At 28.4% G+C, this 26,071-nt stretch overlaps 1 protein-coding gene across 1 annotated transcript in view; it reads right to left on the reverse strand.

The window, feature by feature from the left end:
* Mdh1 (malate dehydrogenase 1) overlaps positions 1-21,217 on the reverse strand; it is a 37,448-nt gene extending 16,231 nt beyond the window's left edge. The window contains exons 1-3 of the mRNA XM_075368652.1: positions 21,058-21,217; positions 20,645-20,840; positions 649-785 (exon numbers count right to left, since the gene is read on the reverse strand). Of these exons, the coding sequence (XP_075224767.1) occupies positions 649-785; positions 20,645-20,840; positions 21,058-21,060 (336 nt within the window). The 5' untranslated portion in view covers positions 21,061-21,217. The remainder of the gene's footprint in view (positions 1-648; positions 786-20,644; positions 20,841-21,057) is intronic.
* Between the last annotated feature and the right edge of the window lie 4,854 nt (positions 21,218-26,071).

A 26,071-nucleotide genomic window follows, 5' to 3' on the forward strand; every position in this document is an offset into this window, starting at 1 on the left:
TTTTCAAACTAAAGTTAAAAATAACTCAAAGTTGTCAAAAAAGTCTGGTCTTCTAGGTTTTCCCAGGACTAAAATTATTGAACTACAATTATTAAATTTAACTTTTGATAACACTTTCCTCTTGATTTAGTCTTTACAGATCAAATCATTTGAAAAAAAAAACCTGATATACTATCCTCATCAATTAATGTTTTGCTCATCCCGCAATAACAGCAATACAAGTTTTAAAGCTGTATTAAAAAGGAGATAGTAATGCAAGACTACCGTTTGGATGAAATCAAACTACTCCTACTAATTATACTCAAATTCATGAGTAATTTTTTAATTACCTCAAAAGTGTTTTAAATTAAAGAGAAAAAATTAACATTTGTTTTCATTTTACAAAACACAAAATCAATAAGTTGAAAACCAACTAATCCATCAACACTCACTCAGAAAATGAGTTAAAAAAAAGTCAATTTATTCAAATAGATGTCATTCAATGGTCCAATATGGTGGATATTAAACATTAATTTATAACTATTATGTTCATTAATCACTTTGTAATGACTGACTAATCACCTTTGTACTTTGTAATCACCAATGATCAAAAATCATGGAGAAAAGTTCAAATAAATAAATATGTCAAAACACAGCATTAAGACCCACCTGATCTTTGAAGATTTTAACATTAGCTGACAAAAGATCCTTTCTTTCCATTCCCTGTTTACGTGGCATTGCACCAACCATAAATGCAGCATCTACATCTTTAAATGCTACAGAAGGATCAGCAGTTGGAACAACTCCTTTATATTACAGAAAAAAAGATGGTAAAATATAAAAAAAACTACTACTAATATTAATTAAAATTAATGCATCATTTTTGTCTATATTTTATAATCACTATTGTATACAAATGAAAAATGAATAGGAATTGTTTTATATTAAGGATTCCATATATATATATATATATATATATATTCATTTCCTGAGCTCAATAATAATAAATTATAAGAGAAAATGTAAAAAAAAGTTGTGAGAAAATGTTTAGTTGTGATATTGTATAAATAAAGAAAACATCTAATTGGAAGAAAAATCTAAATATGAAATATAGAGTTTAATAGAAAGAAAAGACTATTCTAAATCTGGTTTAATAGTAGCAAACATTTTAGCAGTTTCTCTTTCTGTATAATTTTTTAGGTACAGTAAAGGGACATAATATTACCCGATCAATTTAAAATTTGTGTGTATTGCATGCATAATTAATAATAAACACATACATTAAAATAATAAATTACATTTTTATTTTAATTTATATGATTTTGATATTTTTTTCTATTTTACAATAATTAATTTAGTTATTCTTTTATATGTATTTCAGTGAAATTAGCTTTTATCTTTTTTATTCTTCAATTTAAAAGAGAAAGTAAAAGCAAGAAATTAATGACAAATGTTAGAAAGTATTGATTGCGATTAAGTGTTATTTAAATTCAACAATGTTATTTGAATCTAAAGAACAGACAATGATGAAACAGCTGAACACCTTAAAAAACCACATGGAAATAAATAAACATGTTACTATGTAAAAAGTAAATTAAATTACATTTTATTTTTTTCTAACAAAGGCTGTAGATCAGTAGATTCTCAATCTTTTTAGCTCCACGAACCCCAAAAAGTAAAATAAAAGTATATAAAATAAATATTTCACGACCCTCCAACCTCAACCCAATGAAACCTAGTTAGAACTATTTAGCTGCATTGATAGCAATGGGTACAAACATGAATATATGAAGTATACAAACATGAATAATTTACAGGTTCCAAATTGATGTTTACATGCTCCTTGTAATATCAGTTTAGTTTCGAATGCAAAATATGTCTGGTACCTTAAGTTTTTATAGTTTCATTGAAAATAATATTAAGATTTTGGTTTTTTAGTGTGCAGTCTAATGGTACAACTTTTTTTTCAATTGCATTCTTATTCAAAAAGATAAATTTGTGAAAAAATAAAATGAGTCATCACATCCAACAAATCAATTTGTAAAATATAACAAGATTGTACAATGACAGTTATTTAAATTATGGTTTTACCTCACTGGATGGAAAGCTACAGTGCACTGTTTGCTTTCAAGTCCTCTCTGATAAAAGCAAGAAGCCGTAAAAATTAATTTGACCCTTGGAAACTAAAAATTCAGATCATAAAAGGAAGCCCTTGTAATTTTTCGAAAGGAAATTATGAACTTTGAGAAATCAACAATCTTCTATATGCAAATCAAGCCATAATGATAAAAGTACACTTGAAGCATCTTATCTCATAGCATTAAGAGTAGCTAAGATGTTCAAACCTCATATAATCACAGAAAACCTCATAATGCCCGCTGCAATATGGTCAGAGTTTTAATAGGTGTGAAAGAAGCAAAAAAAAAGAGAAATAAGTTCCACTTTCTAACTATACATTATCAAGGCAAATCAATAAGGTAGCCGATGTTCATGATCAAATAATTCAGCTAGTTCAAGATAATATTTTAGTATTCAATCTGATAAATTAATAGATATGGCAAACATTTCTCAGTTCTTATGTTTTGTAGATATTAATGTGATAGGGCCAGATCAATCAAAGAAAATATGTTGTTTTGCAAATCAATATCTGATCATACAACAGGACAATGTCTTTTTGATGTTTCTAATGAAGCTAATAAAAACTTTAACAAAAATTAGACAAAATGTATTACAGTATGCAGTTATTGTGCTAAGGGAATAACAGAAAAAAAAATAGATTTTTGAAAAAATCATCTCATGATTTGAAAAAAGATCATCTCATACCACAGGTGAAATGGACGCACTGCTTTCTTCGTAGACATGCTCTTGCCACAAAAAATATGCCAGAAAATCTCAAATTCTTTGTAGCTGTATAAATGGTCAATTTTATTAAAAATCAACCATTACATAATAGGTTATTGGCTAAACTATATGATGAAATGAGCAAAAAGACAATCTCTTTTTTTCATACAGAAGTCAGATGGTTATAGCAAGGGGAAGTGTTAACGAGTATTCCAATAAACACTGGAATTGCAGAATAATGAGTATATGCTCTCATTAAGAAGTTTGATATCTCAATTATTCGCCTTCAAAACAAAAATTTTGATATGTCTCCACTCACTTCCAGTGATATTGAAAAAAAATTTGTATGAAGACACTATTAACCACAGTTTACATAGCATGAAGAGCTAAAATTCAGTTGATGGAGTATTTCCTAGAAGATAAAAATGATTTCTTGAAGAGATGGGTAATGAATCCATTTAGTGAAAATATTGTTGCAGCTGCTAATCTACCAGTTGACATTCACAACCAGCTCATACAAATGCCTATCAATAAAAGTTACAACTAGAGTTCACATATGAAGATCGATACGTTTTGGCTTGCTCATTGAAGTGAATATGGAAATTTAGTCACAGATACATGCTCACTTGTAGACTCTTTACATTGTTTTTCTCCATTTCTTTTCTTATTTTTATCTAGATATTGGTTTTTCTCTTTTTGCATTTGTAGTTTTTTAGATATAAAATTTTAGGCATAGGTGACCTTTTTTTATCATAGTCTTACTCATACATTAAATCAAATAAACTTATAAAATAATAAAACCGATTTTTAAAGTACTAAAAAATTACACAGTAATATTATTTTCAATTCTTAAAGTTAACATTTTTTTACTAATGAGGTGTTTTTAGGTAGACTTCATAAGAAAGCTACCCAATGTAATGGGTTCCATGATTCTACTTCCAGAAAATTTTGACTTATCTTCGCATTTCACATCCCCCATATCCCAAAAAACCACCATCAGTTCAAACGTATATATATGTATATTTCACTTTCTTGTGTGCACGATAACTGCCGTCATTTTCCGCCAATCACTTTCAAATTGATACATAAAATGTAATGACTAAAAATCTCGGTCGAGTTTGTTAATGGGCAAAATCAGACTATGAGGGTGGAAATGGGATAGCTTTCTAAAAAAAAAACAAAATATCGCTATAACTTTCCTATTAAGTAAAATATCAAATTTGTTTAAAGTTTCTACTATTCTATGGATAAAGGCCTAAAACTTATCTAAGTAAAGTGTTTTTTAAATCACCAACCATTGGCCCAGAGGGTGGAAAAAATGGGGTTTCAAAGACAAAAAAAAAATCATACCTACCTTAATAGGCACAGTATCAAATCTGTTTAAATTGGTCGTTAGTCCTCTAGACATTACCTAAAACATTTGTCTGTAACAATTTTTGATATGACCAACCCTTATGGCAAGAGATGACCAAAATGTTGCTGGAATTGTAAGAGGATGGAGTAAATTTGTAGTTTTTCTTAACTTTAAGGTGGAAATCTTTTTTATCTCCCTACTTAGCACCGGTAAAATCTACCTCCGCCTTCCAGCATGCTGAAAGGGATTTTTATATATTATATACGTAACAGAAATTTTTATAACATATATGAAACAGAAAAACACATAATATTGATGTATTTTTAGGACATTATCTGTTTCATTTATATGACAGACATATCTTATATAAGTTTTAAACATATCTTAACATATGATAGGACATTAACATGATATTAATTTATTACAACATATATTATTTTGTTTTTTAGATAAAACAAGAAAAAATGGCAGTAATCATAATTTATTAATAATAAATACAATAGGTCTCAGCAATTCAAGAATATCCACTACTGGAAATTGTAAGATGTAATATGTATACATATACAAATATACACCATATTCAGATAGTATGTGTTTCTATATTAAAAGGGTAAATAATTAAGAATGAAAGAATTTTAATTAAAATTTTTGAATATCAAGCCAATGGCTGGTTTAAATAATCAACAGTTATACATATCATATGGATTACCATAAATGGTATTAGGCTGGGAATTATTATGTAGTTGCAACACATAATTATCTACGAAGAAGATCAGCTCCTTTCCTCTTAAGAAAGCACCCATAATCAGTACAAAAAGGAATAACATTAACAGATACTCTGACATCAAACAAAAATGTGCATAACACAAAAAATTAATAGACCTTCATTATAGACTATTAATCAATATTCAGAAGTATGATTCAGGTAAGTTAAAATGTAATTACTACAAAGAGTGTAGTAAAATTGATGTTACATATATTCTCACCACACAAAATGCTAAAGATAAGTTTATGTTAAAAAAAAGAGGGAGTATAATTAATTATACATGTATTTTTAAATACAGAGCATATTTAATAATTGGCATTCATACATTTACTCAAAACTGAATAAAATTAAACATATTACTATAAATAAATCATGTGCTTCATAATTACAATGACATTATAATATTACTAGTGTAAACATCAATTAGAAATAATTTATAAATACCAGATAAGATTTGAGAAATAAGATGAAACTGATTACTGTTATGTACAAACATGTGGGCAAGGATAATTTGATGCGACTCATTAGGAAAATATATATATATATATATATATGTATATACAAACCAATAGAAAATGGTGCACAATATTGCTACTACTATAATTATAAAAGAGATTTAGCAAAATTTATGCAACATAATATTATTTTTCCATGTTAACAGTTCCATGTTATTGACAGTAAATAGGATTTTACTTTTATTAATAATATTTACATGGTGAAGTGGAAATATCTTGACCTTTCATCTGGAGGTCTCAGGTTAAAATCCTGGAATTTTTCATATGCTACAATACTCCACAAACAAGCTTATAAGTAATTTCATCAACCAAAAAATAAATATAACACTTCATTTGTTATATTTCAGAAAAAAGTAGCAAAAAGAAAATTTTGCCACTCTCTTGAGATAAGAAGCCCACACATCAAATGCGTTTTTTGTACAGATTATGACCAACTTTACTTGAGAATACAATTTACTTAGTGCCAAGCACCAATCTTATTAACTGATTTTTATTGAGTAATTATCAAACAGTGGAACTGTTTGTACAATCAATTGACAATTGGTTTATTAATTCCCATAATTTTCACCATACCAAAAAATGTTTTCTATACAAATTCCAATGTACAAGCAATATTGTAGTTTCTTTACAAATGATGACAGTTCCAACACAATATTGTAGTTGAACTGAACTATACTTGTGTAATTGTTTGTATCTTTACGTTACTTCATTCCATACTCTTATTTTTAAGTTTAATTTTATTAACAAGTTCTTTCATAATTCTTTAAAATTTGTTTTAATATTCTTTTCACTAGTTAAAAATTTAATTTACTTAAATATAATAAAGTTAATACAGATATCCTCAAAGAAATTGTCCATAACAAGATGCCCATTAAATTTTTACACGTACTAGAAATAAAATAACAGATAAAACACATGAAATTTTTTCAATATTTCTTCTTCAATTATATTTTTGTAATGTGAAAGTTTTAAAATAATATCATCTACAATCACACCAAAAAAAGACCCGTTGTTTCATTTCCAACATAAAAATTGCATTTGTATTTAGTAATACTAGTTTATAAAATACATTTCAATGTGTAACTAAGTTAAATTAATAAAAAAATAATGTATTTTTTAAACAATAAAACAATTATAAACAAATTTTTACTGAATTTGTTAAAAACCCTATACAATTTCTTATACACTAATTTCACTATGTAAGATAATACTCATGTACAGGTTAACACATCAGAACCCAAATGAAAAGTCATTTAAATATAGAAAAAAAAAATAATTATTTGAATTTAACCAAGGATGTGCTTCATAACATTATTATATTACAGGTGATCTCTACGGTTAGGAGTAAAAAGTTAGTGTCTTAATGAAAAACAGTAAAAACAGTCTTAAGGGAACAGTAATGTAATGAAGTGAACAGTCAACAATACTTAAAACAATATTAAAATTATTAATAAATTAAACACTAACTGAAAATCAATAAAAGGGTATTATGGCTTAGGTAATATAGATTGATAAACATTTTTGGTTCAAATCACTATCAAACTTGGTATTTTGCATACACTACAAAAATGATTTTTTATAAAAATCAAAATCTATATGATCTACATCTTTGGTAAATTCACTAGAACATAGAATTACAGTAACCATGCTATTATTTAGACAAGTTATACAGATTTTATGAAATGAAACAAAAAAAAGAATAATTAAAAAAGAACATATTTGATGCGTAAAAAATTAATACAAGAAATGAAAAAATTTATAGTGGTAATGAAACAAACTGCAACCAAAATTAATTAATTTACTACAAAGGAAATGTTATCTTGCTTAAATACAAATAAAAAATTGTAATTCATTGTACACAATATTTTATGCTCACAATAAAAAATAAAATATCCATACCATACTGGCCTTTTTTTTAAAATTACATTCTGAAATGAAGAACCCAAAAACAATACATCTCGATCATATATTTCTGGCTATAAAAAAAATTAAAAAATACATAGTTTTTATAAAACTATATTAAAAAAAAAAAACAATAAAAAATGAATAGAGTTCTTTTTATAAAAGTATTTCAATTTTGTTACCGAGTAAAAAGATGTAATAATAAGAAAAATCAAAGAATTGTAAGATTACTTCAATCGAATCAGAAAGATAAACAACTAAAATAATTCTGAGATGCAAGAAGATTTCAAATACAATAAAAATCTACCTAACAGATGAGTATCTCTCATCTGAATGTATATATGAATTTTCAACTCAGGTTAAAATTGAAAAAAATTGATAATTCAACACAGAAAAATTTAAACGAAACACATTATAACTTCTGTTCAATATAAGGACACACATTTGTTAAAGAAACTACAGAGGAAGAATTTTGTTTGACTGGAAAATTATATAACATTAGAGGATAGTGTGAGTTACAAAAGGAACCAACTAAATTTGCCATTTGCCACATAAAATGAGGATTCAATAGTGCAAAAGAAAGTAACTGATGAAGGAAGAGATAATGGTTTAGTGTACATGGAGACGAAAACTATTTAAGCTTATAAAATCTCTTCAATTACATAATTTGCAAACTATAGTTTTTAAGGGTATTCACATTTAGTTAATGTTTTAACTTTAGCATGTAACTCACTAACTTCCTTCTACACAATACCAGGGAAAATTCTCAGCTTGAACCAAAGATTGTGCAAGCATGACCAAATGACTATGATATTAAGTATGATCCTATACATGGTATGCTACAAAATTTCAAATGTGTTTAGTTGCTTATTTGTGGTGATCAAGTAAAGCAAACAAGATTTTACATTTTCTGAAAGGGGATAAACTTTGAGCTGTTATAAAGTATTTTGTTTTAAAAGATTTAACTCCAACAGACATTCAAAAAGTTAAATTTCACTCTAAAAAAAATCCTTCCCTTTATTTTTGACAATAAAAAATTGGGCTGCTGAATTTAAACCTGGTTGTACATCGTATCAAGATGATGAACACTTAGTAAGCCCAAAAACCATTATGAGTGATGATATTGTAACAAAAATCCACAATACCATATTAAATGATTGCTGACTGAAGATATGTGACCTTGCTGTCACTGCAAATATCTCAATAAACAAGATGTTCCCTACATTTTACATAATGCATTTGGTATGTAAAAATCTTTCCATTCGATGATCGCCACATCTGTTAATAAGTGACCGAATATGCATTAACCAAACACTTCTCAAGGGTGTTTAGACTTACTTACGTACAAGTCTGATGAACTTATTCAACATTTTATAACAGTAGATGAAACATGGATTTATCATTACATGTCAGACTGAACAGCTGTCTAAACAGTGGGTAGAAGATGAAACTTTTCCAACTGCAGGGAAAATCACGGCTGTGTTTGTGGGTATGTCATAGATTAGTGCTCATAGACTATCTAGAAAAAGGTAGAACCATTACCAGGGAGTATTATGCAGTGAACGATGCTATTCAGGCCATACATTTACATCTGGCCATAAAAGAAGTACTCTTTCACCACATTCTCACATTCTTGCACACACATCTTAGATTGTTGCTGCAAAACTCATGACCTATGACCAATAAAGTGTTTCAATATGTGCTGGATTTGGGTCTTGGTGATTAGTCCCTCTTCCTTAACCTGAAGAAATTGCTTACTCGATGGAGATTCAATTCAAATGACAAGGTCAAATTTGAAACAACAGCTTATTTTGCAGAGTTGGACAAACTGCATTATACTGAGGGTATTAAAAAGTTGTTGGTCTAAGTTTATCAAATTACTTTAAGGGTCATTCCATGTCAAGTCAACCACAAAAAAACAATTTTCCCACCCACTATCTCATATTTTGATGAAATTTAGCTTGTTTGTTCCACCTATAGAGGTAAGTAACTGCACCAAATTTCAACTCCTTATCTCACTTTGTTATCATGTTATTGCTATTCAAAGCTTTGAGGTTTTTATGTTTTGCTAGTCAGATGTTGAAAGACAAAAAGCATCTGTAAATATAAAATAATTTGTAATTTGTTTATTTTTCATCCAATCGTGAAATTTTTAAGTTTTGCTCTCTAAACTATGGAAATTCTAAAGAAAAATATAAAATTCTTCTAAGTGTAACGATTTTTAAAAATTAAAACATGGTTTAGCATTTAACTCAATATCTCAAGAGAAAGGGATAATTACAAATTTTTTTTTTCTTAAATAATCCTTATGAAATGGGCTATAATATAAATAAATAAAATTTTTGGGATTTTCATTCCTTTATATACTTTTTTTAGAGATTTATAAGATTTTAAAATTACTCATTGAGCCATTGTAGGACCTATGTCAATTATTAAACTGTGGCTTGCATTATTTTTAGAGCAGTAATTATTTGATTACAATTCTTAATCGAGTTCAAAAATAAGAAAGCTTCAAATAGAAACAGGACCAGCTTGGAAAGTGTGCAGCCATGTTTGTTTGTTCCTGAAACTATGCAAGTAGCAACAGGAGACAGACATGTCTGAACAGCCATATTATCAGACAAGCTATTCTTTGCTTGCCTAGTCAGTCTGTTACTCGTGCTTCCTGAGGAAACAGCATGGTATATACTACTTTGGATTTTATGTATTAATTCTGGTTTTTGTGTGTTTTTCTTTACTTTTATGGGTTATTAATACTAGTAAACTGTTAAGTAAATCAAATTTTTTTAGTAATATATTTGAGTAGCCTAGTTTCAAAATCAGCCACATCAACTTCATTAAATTTTTCATTTTTGATTTGTTTGATTATTGTTATTGATTTGTTTAATTTATTCACTATAGTATATTTAAGTCACACCTAATTAAATAATACAAATTTTATTTTCTTGACTATTTACATTTAGCAGAAAACTCAATTTTTTTGGATGCGGCTGATTTTGATACAAAATTTGAGACTTGGATAGTTTTGAAACAAAAAAGTTGATTTCAGACTACAAAATAATTTACTTTTATTTTAAAAGAAACATAACATTTAGAATAAATACTTCAGTATACACTTTATAATAAATGTAAAAGGTAGTTACGATTCTTTTTTCAAATATCTGTATTGTATTATTTCAGGATGTGGCTGACTTTGAAACACATCAAGCAGTTTTTTTCTTGTGATATAGCTAGTTGGTACAGAAGCATAAATCTTGTTTTGTTGCATATTTAAGCCACACACAGTAAAAAGTCAATATCAAAAATATCTGGATGTAACTGATTTTTAAACTAGGCTGCTCATTTGAAAAAAATACATAATAATAATTAAAGGACATCTGCTAGAACATTTGTATTAAATTACCAGGTATAATAAATTTGAACTTGCTATTTAACTTGAATTTGAAATGGAAGATAAGTGCAGTGTAGGGATAATAACACAGACAGAATGTCAAAAAACTAGTTATGTCACTCAAAAAGCAATAGAAAATGCAAGTGAATTGTCTCAGAAAGAACTTAATATACTTAAGCTACGAACTGAAGTTCATAATCTTACTAAAGTTTGTCTTCACCATAAGAGTTTATTTTTAAAAAAGTATAAATTCCTACAAAAATCTTGTGATCCTTACAAAATGCACAAGAAACTATTAAAAAACTTTAAGAATGGTAAGTACAACAGAGCAGGTTATTGTCAAGCAAGGGCTTAAAATATAAACAGGAGAGAAATTATGTTCTTGTTGTCATAAAATGTTACTTACAACTCCAGCTAATTGTGGTAGTGACGAGGCAGATTTACAGCTAAATGATGACAATGATGTTGAAGTTAAAAAAAAGGTCAAAAAAAGAGGCTATTATTCTTTAAATGTTTTTTTAAAAGATGTGGGGTGTTCATCTTTAAAGTTACTTGCACTAGAAAAAAACAATAATGGAACAAAAAGCTGCTGAAATGGACTTGCTAGTAGAAAATATAAAAAAACAACTACTACTTCAACTGACATCAAAGAAGTAAGTTCAGCTATTAACAACTGGTTGAGAAAAAAATTACAGTTCTGATTACTCTGTTCAGCAAGCCCAAAGTCTATTCAAAGAGAAAGGTCTTCTTGCTAAACCTGAACCAAAAAGAAGGAAAAAACTAAAGCCTGAGGTCATAATGCTAATACTGGTTGTAAATTTTTTATCAGTGATGAACAGTCAAGGGTTTTACCTGGTATGAAAGACATTAAGTTTAGGAAAAAAAACAATATAAGGTTAATTTTGAGCAATCTAAATGAAATATACTCAAATTTTAAATGGGAGTATCCTGAAGTCAAAGTAGATTTTTCAAAATTTCTGCACACTTCGCCCCAAATGGTGTATTTTGGCAGGTGCCAGTGGAACCCACTCTATCTGTGTCTACACCATTCACCAAAATGTCATATTGTTCATTCATCCAGCACAACTTGAAGAGGGATATAAAGAGCTCATAAATAGCTGCTATGTGAAAACCCTAATCTGTGAATCCATGCTTAGGCATTGTGAAAACTGCCCCTCTAGATAATTTAACATACTTTGTACAAACAAAGTTTGATGAGTGTGATGAAGAGGACAGAATTGAATACAAACAATGGATGGATTTCAACAGATGGAACACAAATGATCATATGTACTGCAAAAGTTGGTGAATTTATTGACGAACTCACTACCAAACTAGAAAAACTAGTGCCACTCTCATACATTGCAAAGTGCCAATCAAAATTTTTTTAAAGTTTCAAAGATTCCTCTGCTTCAAATGTTGCTGTTATTTCAATGGATTTTAGCGAGAATTACTCTTTAACTATCCAGAATGAGGCTCAAGGGTACCACTGGACTTTGAACTCTTCTACAGTACATCCTGTTATTATAAACCTAAGTAGTTGTGATTGTGAAAATACAGTTTCATCACACTACATCATATCAGATGACTTGATAGATGACGTTTGTATGGTGTACAAAATACAAGAAAAAGCTATCAGATTTTGTCAAGGAACACTTTCCCTACATCACAGAAATTCACTATTATAGTGACGGTTCTGCAGCGCAATACAAGAATAAGTTTAATTTAATGAACCTTTGTCTGCATAAAAATGATTTCATGTTAAAAGCTGTCAGTTAAACTGTCAGTGTGTTTTTATTTATTTTGTATAATAGTTTCTTTTTGAAATATATAGTTTTACATCATTATTGTAATCAATCAAAACATCAAGAAAATGTAATGTTTTATTATTTTCAATTTCAATGGTAAATTTTATTCTATAATTAAAATTGTTAAAATAAAGTAATAATTGATTAATTAATATTATAAATAAATTGTGTTTAAATATAATTCCTAGATGTCAACATTTTTTTTTACAATAACAAAAATTATTTCCTATGGGACATAAATCAACAATGGTTACAACAAGCTAAGGATCATCAAAATCTGAGATTGTGGGTAGGATAGTATGGTTGAATTTACATGGAATGATCCAAAGTGACTACGTTGAAAAAAAAAGTTTTCTTCATCAGGCTGAGAACTTTCTTAACCCAGATTAGGCTGCAGGCCTTCCAGAAGGATGTGTGTCATGCATTTGTATAAACAGCATTTTCTTGTAGTTGATTCATTATCCAACAGATGGTGTTGTATAATTTTAAAATATATGGAAAGGTGATTCTTAACACATATTTTTAGTGACCATATGTGTGTGAACATCAATTCTACAGCTGTGTCTAATCCAGGTTAAGAAAAAGAAGGCAAGCCTTCCCCGACCTTCTAGTAGATGGATAAGTGTCATATCTTTATTTATTTATCTTTAATCCTGAAGCTAACAAATATATAATCTAAAATGTTTCCTTTATACTACTGCATAGTTTTATTGTAAAAAAAAAAAAGTTAAATAATGTATTCAGTGAGTGTTTGTTTAGAGACTTCCTTCCAGAAGGAATGCAGCAGGTCAGGTAGAAAATGAAATGACATGAAATTTGAGAATACCGTTGTTCATTGTTTAGTAAAGGTTTTTTCTAAAATAAAACAAGTCATTATAGCAGCAAACCAAAATCAACATTCAGTTACAAAGATTTTATTTCGATTCCCATCATGATCATAATCAGAATTTTTTTCATAGCTCTGGATTAGGTTTCTTTTACATCGTTTTATTGATTACTCTAAACATCTAATTGCACTTTATATGCCATTCTATTACTATTAACATCATTATTATTATTAATATTATCTTTATTTTAGGAAACCAGTAACTTTGCATGAGCTCCTGGATATATTGGAATCAAATGAAAGTGAAATTCCTGTTACTGGTCTGGATGTTTCATTGCTACCACCTAATAAAGCTGCAGATGAGGACTCCGGTAATGAGAAGCTCCGGTAATGAAGATTATAGACAATATGCCAGCCAGTCAGTTAAATGCACCAGCCTTACTTGTCCCATTCGCTGAAGTTCTTGCAGCAACATCTCCAATGTCATTGCATCAACATCTGAACTTTCTGTTCAGCATCCTAAAAGAAGGCGCCAGTTCACTATTAGTCTATCTGAAGGTGCAAATTCAAGATAAGTTCTTGAAGGGAAGTGGATAAAATGGCCTCTTGCAGTACATTCCAGTAGCTGGCCAATGCTTTGCACAGTTAAATGTCAGGAAAAAAACACCACTAACTTATTTTCAACTTTTCTTTGATGATGATGTAATCAGCATGATGGTCAAGCAAACCAATCAGTATGCTGCAAAGAGAAACCGGCTGAAAGACTGCATGGAAAATGAGATGACATACTTCATTGCAATATTACTTCTGAGTGGATATGTTGTTTTGCCAAGAAAACAGATGTATTGGGAGAGACATCAAATGATGCTCATAATCTCATAATATGTTGGTTTCAGAGGCAATGTCCAGAGACAGATTCAAGTACATATGGCAAATCTTCATGTCTGCAATAATGACGAACTTGAAAAAAATAACAAGTTTGCCAAAGTCAGGCTACTTTTGGAAGTAATAAATGAGATGTGCTGGGATTTTACTCCTTTCAAGCAAAAACATTCTGTAGATTTCAGTTCCTCATTTAAGTGACTTGAATAAAAAGAATGTTCAAACTACAGGAACAATAAGGAAGACCCGAATTAGTTATTGCAATTTACCTGTTTTAACTAAAGAAAGAGCCAAGAGGAACTTTTTCATTACAAATCAAACAGCTTGGCCAATGTACTTGCCACTGTATGGAATGATAACAGCACAGTTTATGTGGCAAGTAATTTTGACAGGTATAGCCCATTTGTCAGGTAGCACGTTTCTCTCAACAAGAGAAAAAGCGAATTTCAGTTTTACAGCCAAGAGTAATCAATCTATAATTACAATTTACACATGGGTGGCATCGACAGAGCTGATCAAAAACTTTCTCTCTATCGAGTTCCAATCAAAGGAAAGAAGTGGTATTTTCCAATTATTGCACACCTGACTGATGTTGGAGAACACAATTCCTGACAGTTATATAGGCATGATGGTAGAATATTAGACAACCTACCATTTCATCAAAAAGTCGCCACTGCAATAATTGAATACGCGATGAATTGTGTCTCGAAGGCGACGACCATCTCGTACATCAAAGGTGGAGTCTAGGTTCAACGGAATGGAGCACTATGTGACAGATTTATATTTCAAAATTTCATATTGCAGGGTGTAAAAGGTTTAAACTTGTTTAATGTATGTCCACTGTATTGTATTCTAAGTGTCAAAATAATGTATATTCATATATTCAATATACATGATTGTATATTAGCAATCCTTCTGGAAAGATGGGCAATATTTTGAAAACTATCACTTGAACAAGAGAAAAATTATAATTTGCATGACATATTAACACTTTTGGAAACAATTATTCAAGAAATTACAAAATTAAAAAAAAAATAATAATTCAGCCTTATCTGGGTTAATGCCTTAGAAGTAAAAATAGTTTATATATATATTTATAAACCTGTACCAACAAGCGATGAATATTAGAACCTTATCACATTTTATTCATAACAGACAGCATAAATCTTTTAATACAAACTGACACCATTTTCCGACTCTTTCCTTCATTTTCCTTCAGGAAGTGGAAAGGCTGTTTCCTTTAGGACTCCTAGCTAACCTTGATTTTTAAGAAATATTCTCAATCTGGTTTTATGAAAGAAAAATGTAATATGTGTTGCTTACTACCAACATAAATGTTAGTTAAGTTTTTAATGTTTTACTATTCATTAGTTACTAATGTAGAATAGGAGTGGTTTATAATTAAAACTAACTGGATTTGTAGTTAAAGGTTCTTCTAGCAGTTTAAAGAAAAATTTATTTCATAGAAAACCAAATAAGACATAAATTTATCACTTACATTCGTACTTTTTCAAGGTTGCAGAAAATCATTAGATAGTCTTAGCCCACACATTTTATCATGACAAGAATATAATAGGTAGTTTGATTGGAACCCAAATATACACAAATGGAAATATTTTTTAACTGATAAAAATCAAAACATAAATAAAGTAGCAAGTTAATAAGAGTTAGTAAGCCAGAGGTTCAAGAATGAACAATTAAGTAAAAAAAACACAGACAAAGATTGTAGCATAATAACAATGAGGAAATTGATGTACTAGGAATTTTTTACATATGCTCTCTCTTCAACTGTCTGCACGAATCAATATCAAATCATGTGACTATGCATCAAATTAAAACAACAATGGTTTTGATTAGCTAAAATAGCTTGAGTTCCAGAGTCTGATTCATCAAAATAATCAGAAAAGTGACTGCAATATATTCAAACTTAAATGTCTAGATTACACATGAATAATTATAATGATTACACATGAATTCTATTTGGTATAGTTTGTTATACAGGGTCTGTAAATAAAGTAATAAGATTCGTTCAGAAAAACCTTTTATTTACAATCCAATTATACATGGACTCTACACCTTTGAAATAGTACCCTTGGAAAGCCAAGCAATGCTTCAAATGGTTTTCCTACTCTTCATAGCAGTGTTGGAACTCAGAAACCAGAACATCCTTCAGATGGTCGGTTACATTTTTTAAAATGTTTTCTACTGTTCCTAAATGGTATCCTTTGAGATGTTTTTTAAAGTTGGGAACAGGAAAACGTCACAGGGACTCAGGTCAGGTGAATAAGGTGGTTGAGGAATTACAGGAATGTTTTTCTTTGCTAAAAATTCATTAATTGAGAGTGCAGTGTGTCAAGGTGCATTATCATGATGCAGCATCCAGTTGTCTGATGGCTGGTCTGACGTGGGCAACTCTTTTCTGTAGTCTTTAGAGAATTTCTCGGTAAACATACTGATTTACAGTCTGTCCTGTAGGCAAAAACTCCTTATGGGCAATGCCATTACTATCGAAGAAATAAATTAGCATGGTTTTGATTTTTGATTTGCTCATTTTTGCTTTTTTGGGATGTGTTGAGTTTGTAGTGTGCCACTTCTTGCTCTGGCGTTTTGTTTCTGGGTCATACTCAAATATCCAAGATTCATCACCAGTAATAACATTTTTTAGACCCTAGAAGATCGTGGCACACTTTTTTCATGTCCAATTTGTTTGTCAAAATTTGATGGACTGGTTCAAATTCAACTGTTCTGCAATCATTCTGACAGTAATCATTCGTACTGTATCAAGTTTTTGATTCGCTATACATTGTCATCACTTTTTGATGTTAATGATCTTCAAGAGCATTCGCAACTGATTCCCAGTCATCTGAAAATGCTTTAAACTACCTCAAAACTTGGGCTCATGACAGAGCGTCATTTCCATATGATCTTTTCAACTTTTAAAAAGTTTCAGTAGCATTCTCACAGAGTTTACCACAAAACTTGATTGCACAATGTTGCTTATAATTTGTATCACTCATTATTTTTGTAACACAACAAAAACTCTTTTACAAAAAAATTCCTTTATGTCTCATGTGGCAACAATAGATTAAAAATATTAATACCTAACATAAATCAGCTGCTCATATAACCATATGTTTACTAGTAACTTTACAGTGTTGCCACTTTGGCTGCCAAAAAAAAAATAGCCTTATAACTTTATTTACAGACCTTGTATTGCTGTACATAGTAGAGTAGTTTATTAGAGCATTATGCAAATATAAAAAGCGTCACAAAAATATATTCTATATTCAATTAATGAACCCATATAAAAAAAGTAAAATATTTACGAACATTTTCTAAATTGATATAAGAAAACTATTAATTATTTCCTTTAATATCAATTATTTATTTCATAATAATATTCATGATAAATTGAGTAACAAAAATTAAATACGATAAATGTACACTTTAAAAAATGGTTAAATTTTATAAAAGCAATGCATTAATGCATCAGTAATCATCGTACAATGGTCATTTACTTCTTGGAAGCAGCTCAGTCACATGTACATTTGTAGACTACTTTCGTTTTGTGTATGAATTTCTATATATCTGAGGTTGAACTTGCTGATAAGGGAATTTATTCGAATACTCAAATTTGGATTCTGATAATATTTCTTTTGATGAAACTGTAAAATATCTAATAACAGGTCAATCAGAACAAATATTGCTCATCAGAGATTTAAAAACGTGCCAAATTTATTAAAAGCCACAATTATGTTGCGTAATTTTAATTTATCAATTAAGAACAGCGTTTTACTGAACTGATGGAGGTTAGCCAAAATACTACCCACACTTAAAATGAGAGATGAAAATAGTGCAAAATTTTCAACTATATCAATGCTTGTATTTGCTTAGATTTTTGAATGAATGATTTATAACTGAATATATGTTACAAAAATCATACATATTTTTCAGCATGGCTCCCTCCCAATTAATAATTACTGATATAATAAATTTTTAAAAGCATCTTATAGAATAGATCTTTTGGTATTGTTAAAAGAATTTAACTGTTATGGCTTTTCTAATTGACTAAAATCTTCTACATCATTCTTACATATAGAATGTAGTACGTTTATATATAATAATTTGAATTCACATTCATTTGCTGTGAAGTTACTCGCATTTTGGACAACTGCTGGTTTTTTTTTTTTCATTTATTATTATTTTGAATTAGATCTTTGAGCATATATTTCTACGCTGATTATATACATCTATTACTATCTAAATAACTGTAAATTAATGAAAGAAAATATTTGTAACACAAAAACATAGGTGTACTAGAAGAAAGCCCTATTTTGAGTGCTAGCTTTTGCGGTTTAAAAATTTTAAATAGGTTTAACTGGAGGTTTAAGATAAATTTTGAATTAATACTGTATCTTTTTAAGATACAGTATTAATTCAAGATTTATGTCACTGATCAAATATAGAAACCTATAAGGATTTGGGGATAATTTTTTATAATACAGTTTCATTTAAATTACTTATTGTTAATGTTTAATCGCAATGTAATTTTTACATTTAATTAAGACCACATGCTTTAAATTTAAAAGAAGTTTAAACAATCACGTTGCTTTGTTCTGTTTTTATAAAAAAAAAAAAGGATTATAAAATATCATGATTATTTAGTCAGCTTATCATGCGCATTTTTGTGGATGTTTTTGTTACTTTTCAAACAGTTTTGCTTTTAACAATTATTTTATAAATCCTTTTTTACAACAAATCTTATAATGGCAAATTTCTCAACTGCAATAGCTAAAGCGGTAATGTCAAAATTGAGATTTTAAATAGAATTTACTATTTCTATTCAGCCTTAGTCTATGAAAATTGAATCTTTGTTCCTAGAAAGTACTTGCTAATTCTATAATTTTAGATGATACTACTAGACATAATACAGGATTAAAAGAATTAAAATTTATAATTTAAAATAATGGTCAGTCATGCATTTGATCAAGAGTTTTTTTTTTTGTTTAGGTTGACTAAAACAGTTTATTCCTTCATGCAACAAGAATAACTTTATCAACTGGCTAATTTGTGTACTTTTTACAATGACATTACATCATGTTCTAAACCTACAAAGAACTTTAAAATTATACAACACGCTCTTTCACAATGTAATTATTTTTGTCATATTTATTTATTAGTTCTATTTTTTAAATAAGGCCTGACGGAGAAACTCTATTTTTTTCGTTTTCATATAAACTTTTATTAGCAGTATATTATTTACTTAACATTTTATTATAAAAATACATCAATTTAAAAGTTTATTCAATAATTATAAACTGGAGGTTTAGGTTTATACTTTGTACAAAAAAAAAAAATGAAATAAAATTAAATTAAATTAAACCCAGTTCTAGACTTTATAGAACCAAATTTGATCTGTAGCAGTAAATTCAAGTTAACCAAAGTTATTCTTTCAAATTATCTTTTAACTTGTAATTTTATAGTTTGTATGTAAATAAAATAACTAATTTTTTTATAAAATATTGTGCATTACTAATCCATTAACATGGTCGTTCAGTTAAGATGGAAATCTCAACTGAAAGAAGGTTAAAAGTCTACTAAGAGTCATGTGTTATTAAGTTTTATTGTCCTAATTTGATTATTTATAATTACATTAGTTTCATTTCTAACCTCATTGGTTTGCTTATTAAATTATTTAAACATAATTTAGCTATAATTATATTCAGTTTAAGCTGGCTCTCTGTACAAAAGTAGAATGCTTTCATGAAATCTAAAGTTATTATTTCAGAAAATTTAACTCATTATCCATTCACTGATTAATTATGGCAAACCAAAACAATGGTTTGTAAAAATTAATTTGAATGTAATACAATCATAAGGAAATTATTTTTATATCTGTTGAATATCTTTTTATCTCAAGATTACTTTCAGAAATTTTAACTAAGTGATCATTGACAGATGGGAATTTCAACTGAATGTTGACATTAATGTAGACTGAACAATATTAAAGAAATTAATCACTGCTTTAAAAAACCATAAAATTATAAACTAAACCATAAACACCATAAACCATAAAAATATAAGCTAAAAGGTAATTTAAAAAAAAACTTAAACCAACTTCACTCCAATATGAATGCAATATTTTTCTAACAGACGAAGTTATTCAGATATTTTTATTTTTCCCCCATCTGTTAAATGAATGTTAAAACATAAGGCACAAAATTTAATAATTTAAAGACAAAGTTCCATAATTTTTAATTAAATAGTCAGAAAAACTAACCACTAAGATAGTAAACATAATATATATGAAAAATAATTAAATGGTATACTAATAATTTAGACTTAACTAAGAAAAAGTGAAAGTAAAGGCAAATGTTTACCTCTAACAAGTGGATAAGCACAATCAGCAATTTCCATAACAACACCTTCCAAAACACCCATCATCGGGGGAATATCCAACAGATGTAAAATAATTGGTTGTTTAACACCAAAAACATCTCCTCTAGCTACTACATTAATGAGGGAGTATGCAATTTGTCCAGCAGCTCCAGTAATAACAACTCTGATCGGTTCTGCCTGTAAAACAATAGATTTAAATAGATTAAAAAATTAAACCCTACATGACCCCTCAATGAAGGTCATTTTCATAAGGGTAAATAGTTTACTTCCTCCTTAAACGATACAGGTTTTCAAATAAATTAATTAAACTGTCATCGGATGACAGTTAGTATAGTGTTTGGTGTAGTCTAAAGTGGTACAATTTTGTGTTTACTTAAATATTACAAAAACTTACCATTTTCAAAAATTTTAACGGGAAGGTCACCGGCTTCACTCGCTCTCAACACAGAATGAGAAACTAGTAGGGTATTTGATAAGGAATGACGAGTGGATATATACAAAACACCGACAAGGTCATACCGACATTTTACTAACAGGTTTGCCAACATTAAGCTTTTAAAGCTAAACTACAGTACTGAACTTTATCGGACTGAAACTAGAACATTACGTATCAAATTTACGTATGATTGTAAGTTTTAGCCACTCAGTTAAAAATTTATTCGAGGAAATTTAGAACTGGGTTAGGTCAATTTGGTTTTTGGCGTTACACTAACTCTAATGCCATTGGTTAATTGGATGTACTATGGCGGTAAATACGAACGATATACGAGTAAACACGTAACTTCATTACTTAAAATATTTGTCGGGACCATTCATCAGCATAGTCAATTAATATTAATTATCATTAATTAGCAATATTAATGAAATTAATTAAAATAATTTATTGATTAATAAGAATTCAGACAATCAACATTTTTTTAAAAATGTTTCAGACATTATAATTAAGAATTTTAAATATAAGAAATATAAAATTAAAAATTATACAAGTGGCAATTTAAAAAAAAATCAAAATTTTTTCAATTTATTTATTTATTTCTATTAGTCTTATATAATATCTCTAGAAACTTATATCTTTATTAAAATGATTTTAGAACTTATATCTTTATTGTATTACACAGTTCCTAACCAGATTGTGCTTTTATCTGTTTAAATATTATTCTGTTAAAATTATGCATTAACAAAAGTTATCAAATTTTTATACATTTCAGGAAAGAATAAAATATTAATAAACTTTTATTAATCCTCTAAAAAGAAGATTTTAACCTACACAAAAACATAATGAGTAGAATATATTGAAAACCTGATGTTTTTAAATTTTCTTTTCCTCTAACCATTCTATTTTTTTATTAAAATTTTATGGAAATTCTTTTTGTCTGCTACCTTATGAAAATCCTTCTTCTCCTACTGATATAAATGTCTGTAATTCACCTGGTCATTGCATTGTTTTCAATTAGGCTTAAACACATCAATATTTAGCAAATTAATTTTTGATATTAATAAATGATTTTAAAATTAAGATGTAAAAAATATATTTATTAGGTTGATTCATGAAATGGCTATTTTTTTTTTTTTTTTTGTTTTTTTTAAGATTCGGTTCATATGAGATTTTGCAGGGAAATCCCAAGGACTCTAATTCAACCTTTTTATAGGAATTATCACAGGGATTTCAATACATTTGTGTTTCAGTCTTGCTTCAGTTTTATAATCAGACTGCTGTTTACAGATACCAAGTTATGGTTCTAAACGTCTATGTACATAAGAAACAATTGAACAAACCTAGGCTGAAATTTTGAAAACACAAAATATAAAAAACACACAATTTATCATGAAAGCTAGAAATCAACTGAACGTAAAGAGAAAGTCTTTAAAACAAAAGCAAAATTATGGATTAGAAAGAATAAATAACAACTGTTTGTAATCACAATTAACGTTTTAGGTACCAGGATGGAAACAGGCTGTAGATATACAGCTTACACTTAATACTGCTGTCTAGACACAGGTCCTGACACATTTTTGTAGTGTGCCTTTATGCTTATCCCTTCTTTCATCTTTTTGTTTTGTCTTTTTACTAAATATAAAACATTTATAACATTTACAAAAAAAAAATCAGTTTTTCAAGTAAAAGACATGAATAAAAGAAATAATTTAACTAGTTAGGCCTTAAAATAAAATCTAAAAGCTACATTGTTTTCAAATATAAATGAGTTACAAAGGAAAGTGTTACAGCACTTTCAAAAGTAATAATTCAATGTAAAAATTATAAAATTAATTCAAATTATAAAAGAAACAAAATGAGGTTAGAGTGCAGAAATTTATTTATTTATTTTTTTTTTTTTTGTTTAATAAGTATCTATTAATTTGATGAGAATTCATATTATGTAATTTTGTTTGATTATTAATCTTTGGAAAACAATCACCAAAAGATTAGTAGATAAGTGCATTTATCAACTATTATGTAATGCCAATTCCAAATATTTTTTTTTATCTCAGTAAATATATATATAAATATATTGTGAGATATCAAAAAAATTATAAATGTATATATTGATTTCAGAATATCAAATAATGACATTAAAATATGGATATAAAAATTTTGATGTACTTATGTAGAATCTATAATGTTTAATGTTTTTTCTTATTTTTATGTTAACATTTTATTTCATTCTTTCATATTATCAGTAATGCAAGAACAGTTGGGGAGGGGGAAACTGCAATCATAAACATTTTTCATTCTTTTGAAAACAAGTTGCAATTAAAAATAAAATAAAAATTACCTACTATTAATTTCTGAACTAATTAAGTAAAATTTCTGAACAAGCTGTTGCAGCAATTTTTTTTCTAGTTTAAAATTTGACTGAAAATTATAATGCTGTATTTTTAAATTTTATGAAGACAAAATGCTACCAATTAATACTACTTTGCAAACTTAAATTTCTAAAGAAAAAACTACAAAATTAATACATATCTTTTTTATCCATTACCATTACAAGTAAATCAAGTGTATGTCAATGTGTCTCATATTCAAAGTGATGTTAATGAAAAATCATGATGATGGGGATTTAAAAAATTCATAATTCTGCACAAAATCAATTCATTCAGAAATAAATAAAAAATAATGCAAACACTGCAAAAATGAAAGCCCTTGTTCTAAACTGGAAAACCATGTCTTGCTCCACCTTCCATTCAACATTTTTGAAAAAATTTGATTTAAAAAATTTTTATCTGAAAAAAATGTCCACCTCCACCAAAATTCCAAACCCAAAAATCACTCACTTAACCCCAAAATCACTCAATCAAAACCCAAAAATCACAGTAAATTATAAATAAAAGTTCACTTAGATTAATTTTTTAATTTTACCAAACATTGATTTAGCAAGGTTTTTTTAAGTTAATGTCTAGGTCTGTAGTTACATTTTACTAATATTCTCTAGTAAAATGCTACCTGCTATAGCATTTCATTCTTCAAATGTTAATTTCTTTACATCTGAAACTATTAGGTGATACCCACAGCTGATTAATTACCATATCCATCTAGAATTTGGTTTTCGGCAAATTTATATCATTTCCATAGCTCAGTTCTTTAATCTTTGCCTTTCCTTTATCTTTGAGTGTCAAAGCATAACTGTGAATGAGTGGATAAGCATATGTTAATTCACTTACCTTATAGAGTGAAGAACAAACAAACATGCTTTTGTGTGATTGAGTTCATCATGATTCTGCTGAGTCATTGTCATTAGTGCCGATTCACAGCGCAGCGATATCTATATACAGCACTATAATCATTACTCATATATAGTTACCGTATAATTAATTTGTCATATGGTAGTCAATGTAATCAAAAGTTTATATAATGTTATGTCTTCTCAGTTCTAAACCCTTGATGATCTTTTCATATGATCACTCTTTGGTTCTTGTGATCAGTTAGTGTTTCTGTTACTTATTTATTTACTATAATGTTATTTAAAGTTAATATAATGTAATTTTTGAGTTATGCCATTATTTTGACATCATGTCTGTCACAGATTCAACTGATTATTAATGGTGCACAATTATTCTGAAATTCCCTCTGAAAAAAAGGCCATGGAAAAACCTTAAGTCGTGTGGAAAAACTCATTTTAAATGCTTACAAAAGTGAATTACAGAGTAATCCAACGGCACTGATTTCAGATGTTGTTAATAAACTACTAACGTAAGTGGAAGTTGTGTTGCTTCATTGTACAATGTAATTCATGAGTAAAAATCTACTAATGAATTATGGTTTCCTAAAAAAACAAACAAAACCCCACAAATCAATTGAAGAAAAAGTTGACGATTCTGATAATACATGATTCATAAAAAAGTACACAAATTTTATTTATTGAGAAATGGTTTAGCGATGTGTTCCTTCCTCTGGAAGATAATTCAGTTATTGTCTTAGGAACACCTGTTATCATTCATGTAAAAAGGAAAGAATTCCAGCCGTACCTTAGTAAAAGAATGACATCAAAATATGGCTTAGTTCAAACATTTTTGAAGAGGATGAACTTAAAGTCCAATTATTGCTAAGGGTTTCACATATTAAACGTAATTTTAATGTGTATAAAACTGATGAGTTAACAAGATCCAGTGGCAAAACTGTGCTTCCTAATCATTGTGCTTTCAAACCAATTGAGTTAATTTGGGAGAAATCAAAAGTTACGTGGTGTCAGAAAATACTGCTTTTAAAATATCTAATGTTAAAAATTTACATTTAAAAGCCATCTATAAAACAGGCCAGCAGGAATGGAAGAACTGTATAAAACATCTAATAGATACTATTGAACCAAATTATATGGAATCTGATAATATAATAAAAAACAAGATTGAGCCTCCCGTTTATCTTTTAATACTGACAGCACTACAGATTTCTCATAATCAGATGACAAAAAATGAATTAAATTTATTATTTGTTTATTATCACAGAGATTTAATCTAAGGTATTAATGAAATTTTACTGTTTGTGGACAATGACAATTTCATAACTCTTTAAAAAACTCAAATGAAATGTCTTAATTTATTTAAATAAGTTATATATCATAATTTTAAATATAACAGCGTGTAGTTTCTTTTATATGCTTCAGGATTTACAGGAGATGCTGTGAATCGGCCACCTGAACACTCGCACACAGAGTTTGTTTATTTGAACTCTATAAGCTAACTGAATTAAGATAAAGAAACGAGTTTAATTTCATTACTCTAATCATTAGCATTCAGATTCCAGTTACCACAGTGATGGTTCTGTTATTTACTTGTACAACCGACTATTTATGGAAATACATGACACTTCTTCCAAACCTTCCAACATATACAATCTGTCTTAACATTTATGAAAGCTGTTACAAGCACATCACATTAGTTGCACCTATATATATCATTCTTGTTGTCTATCA

The sequence above is a fragment of the Lycorma delicatula genome, chromosome 6 (assembly GCF_047948215.1).
Source record: "Lycorma delicatula isolate Av1 chromosome 6, ASM4794821v1, whole genome shotgun sequence".
NCBI lineage: Eukaryota > Metazoa > Arthropoda > Insecta > Hemiptera > Fulgoridae > Lycorma > Lycorma delicatula.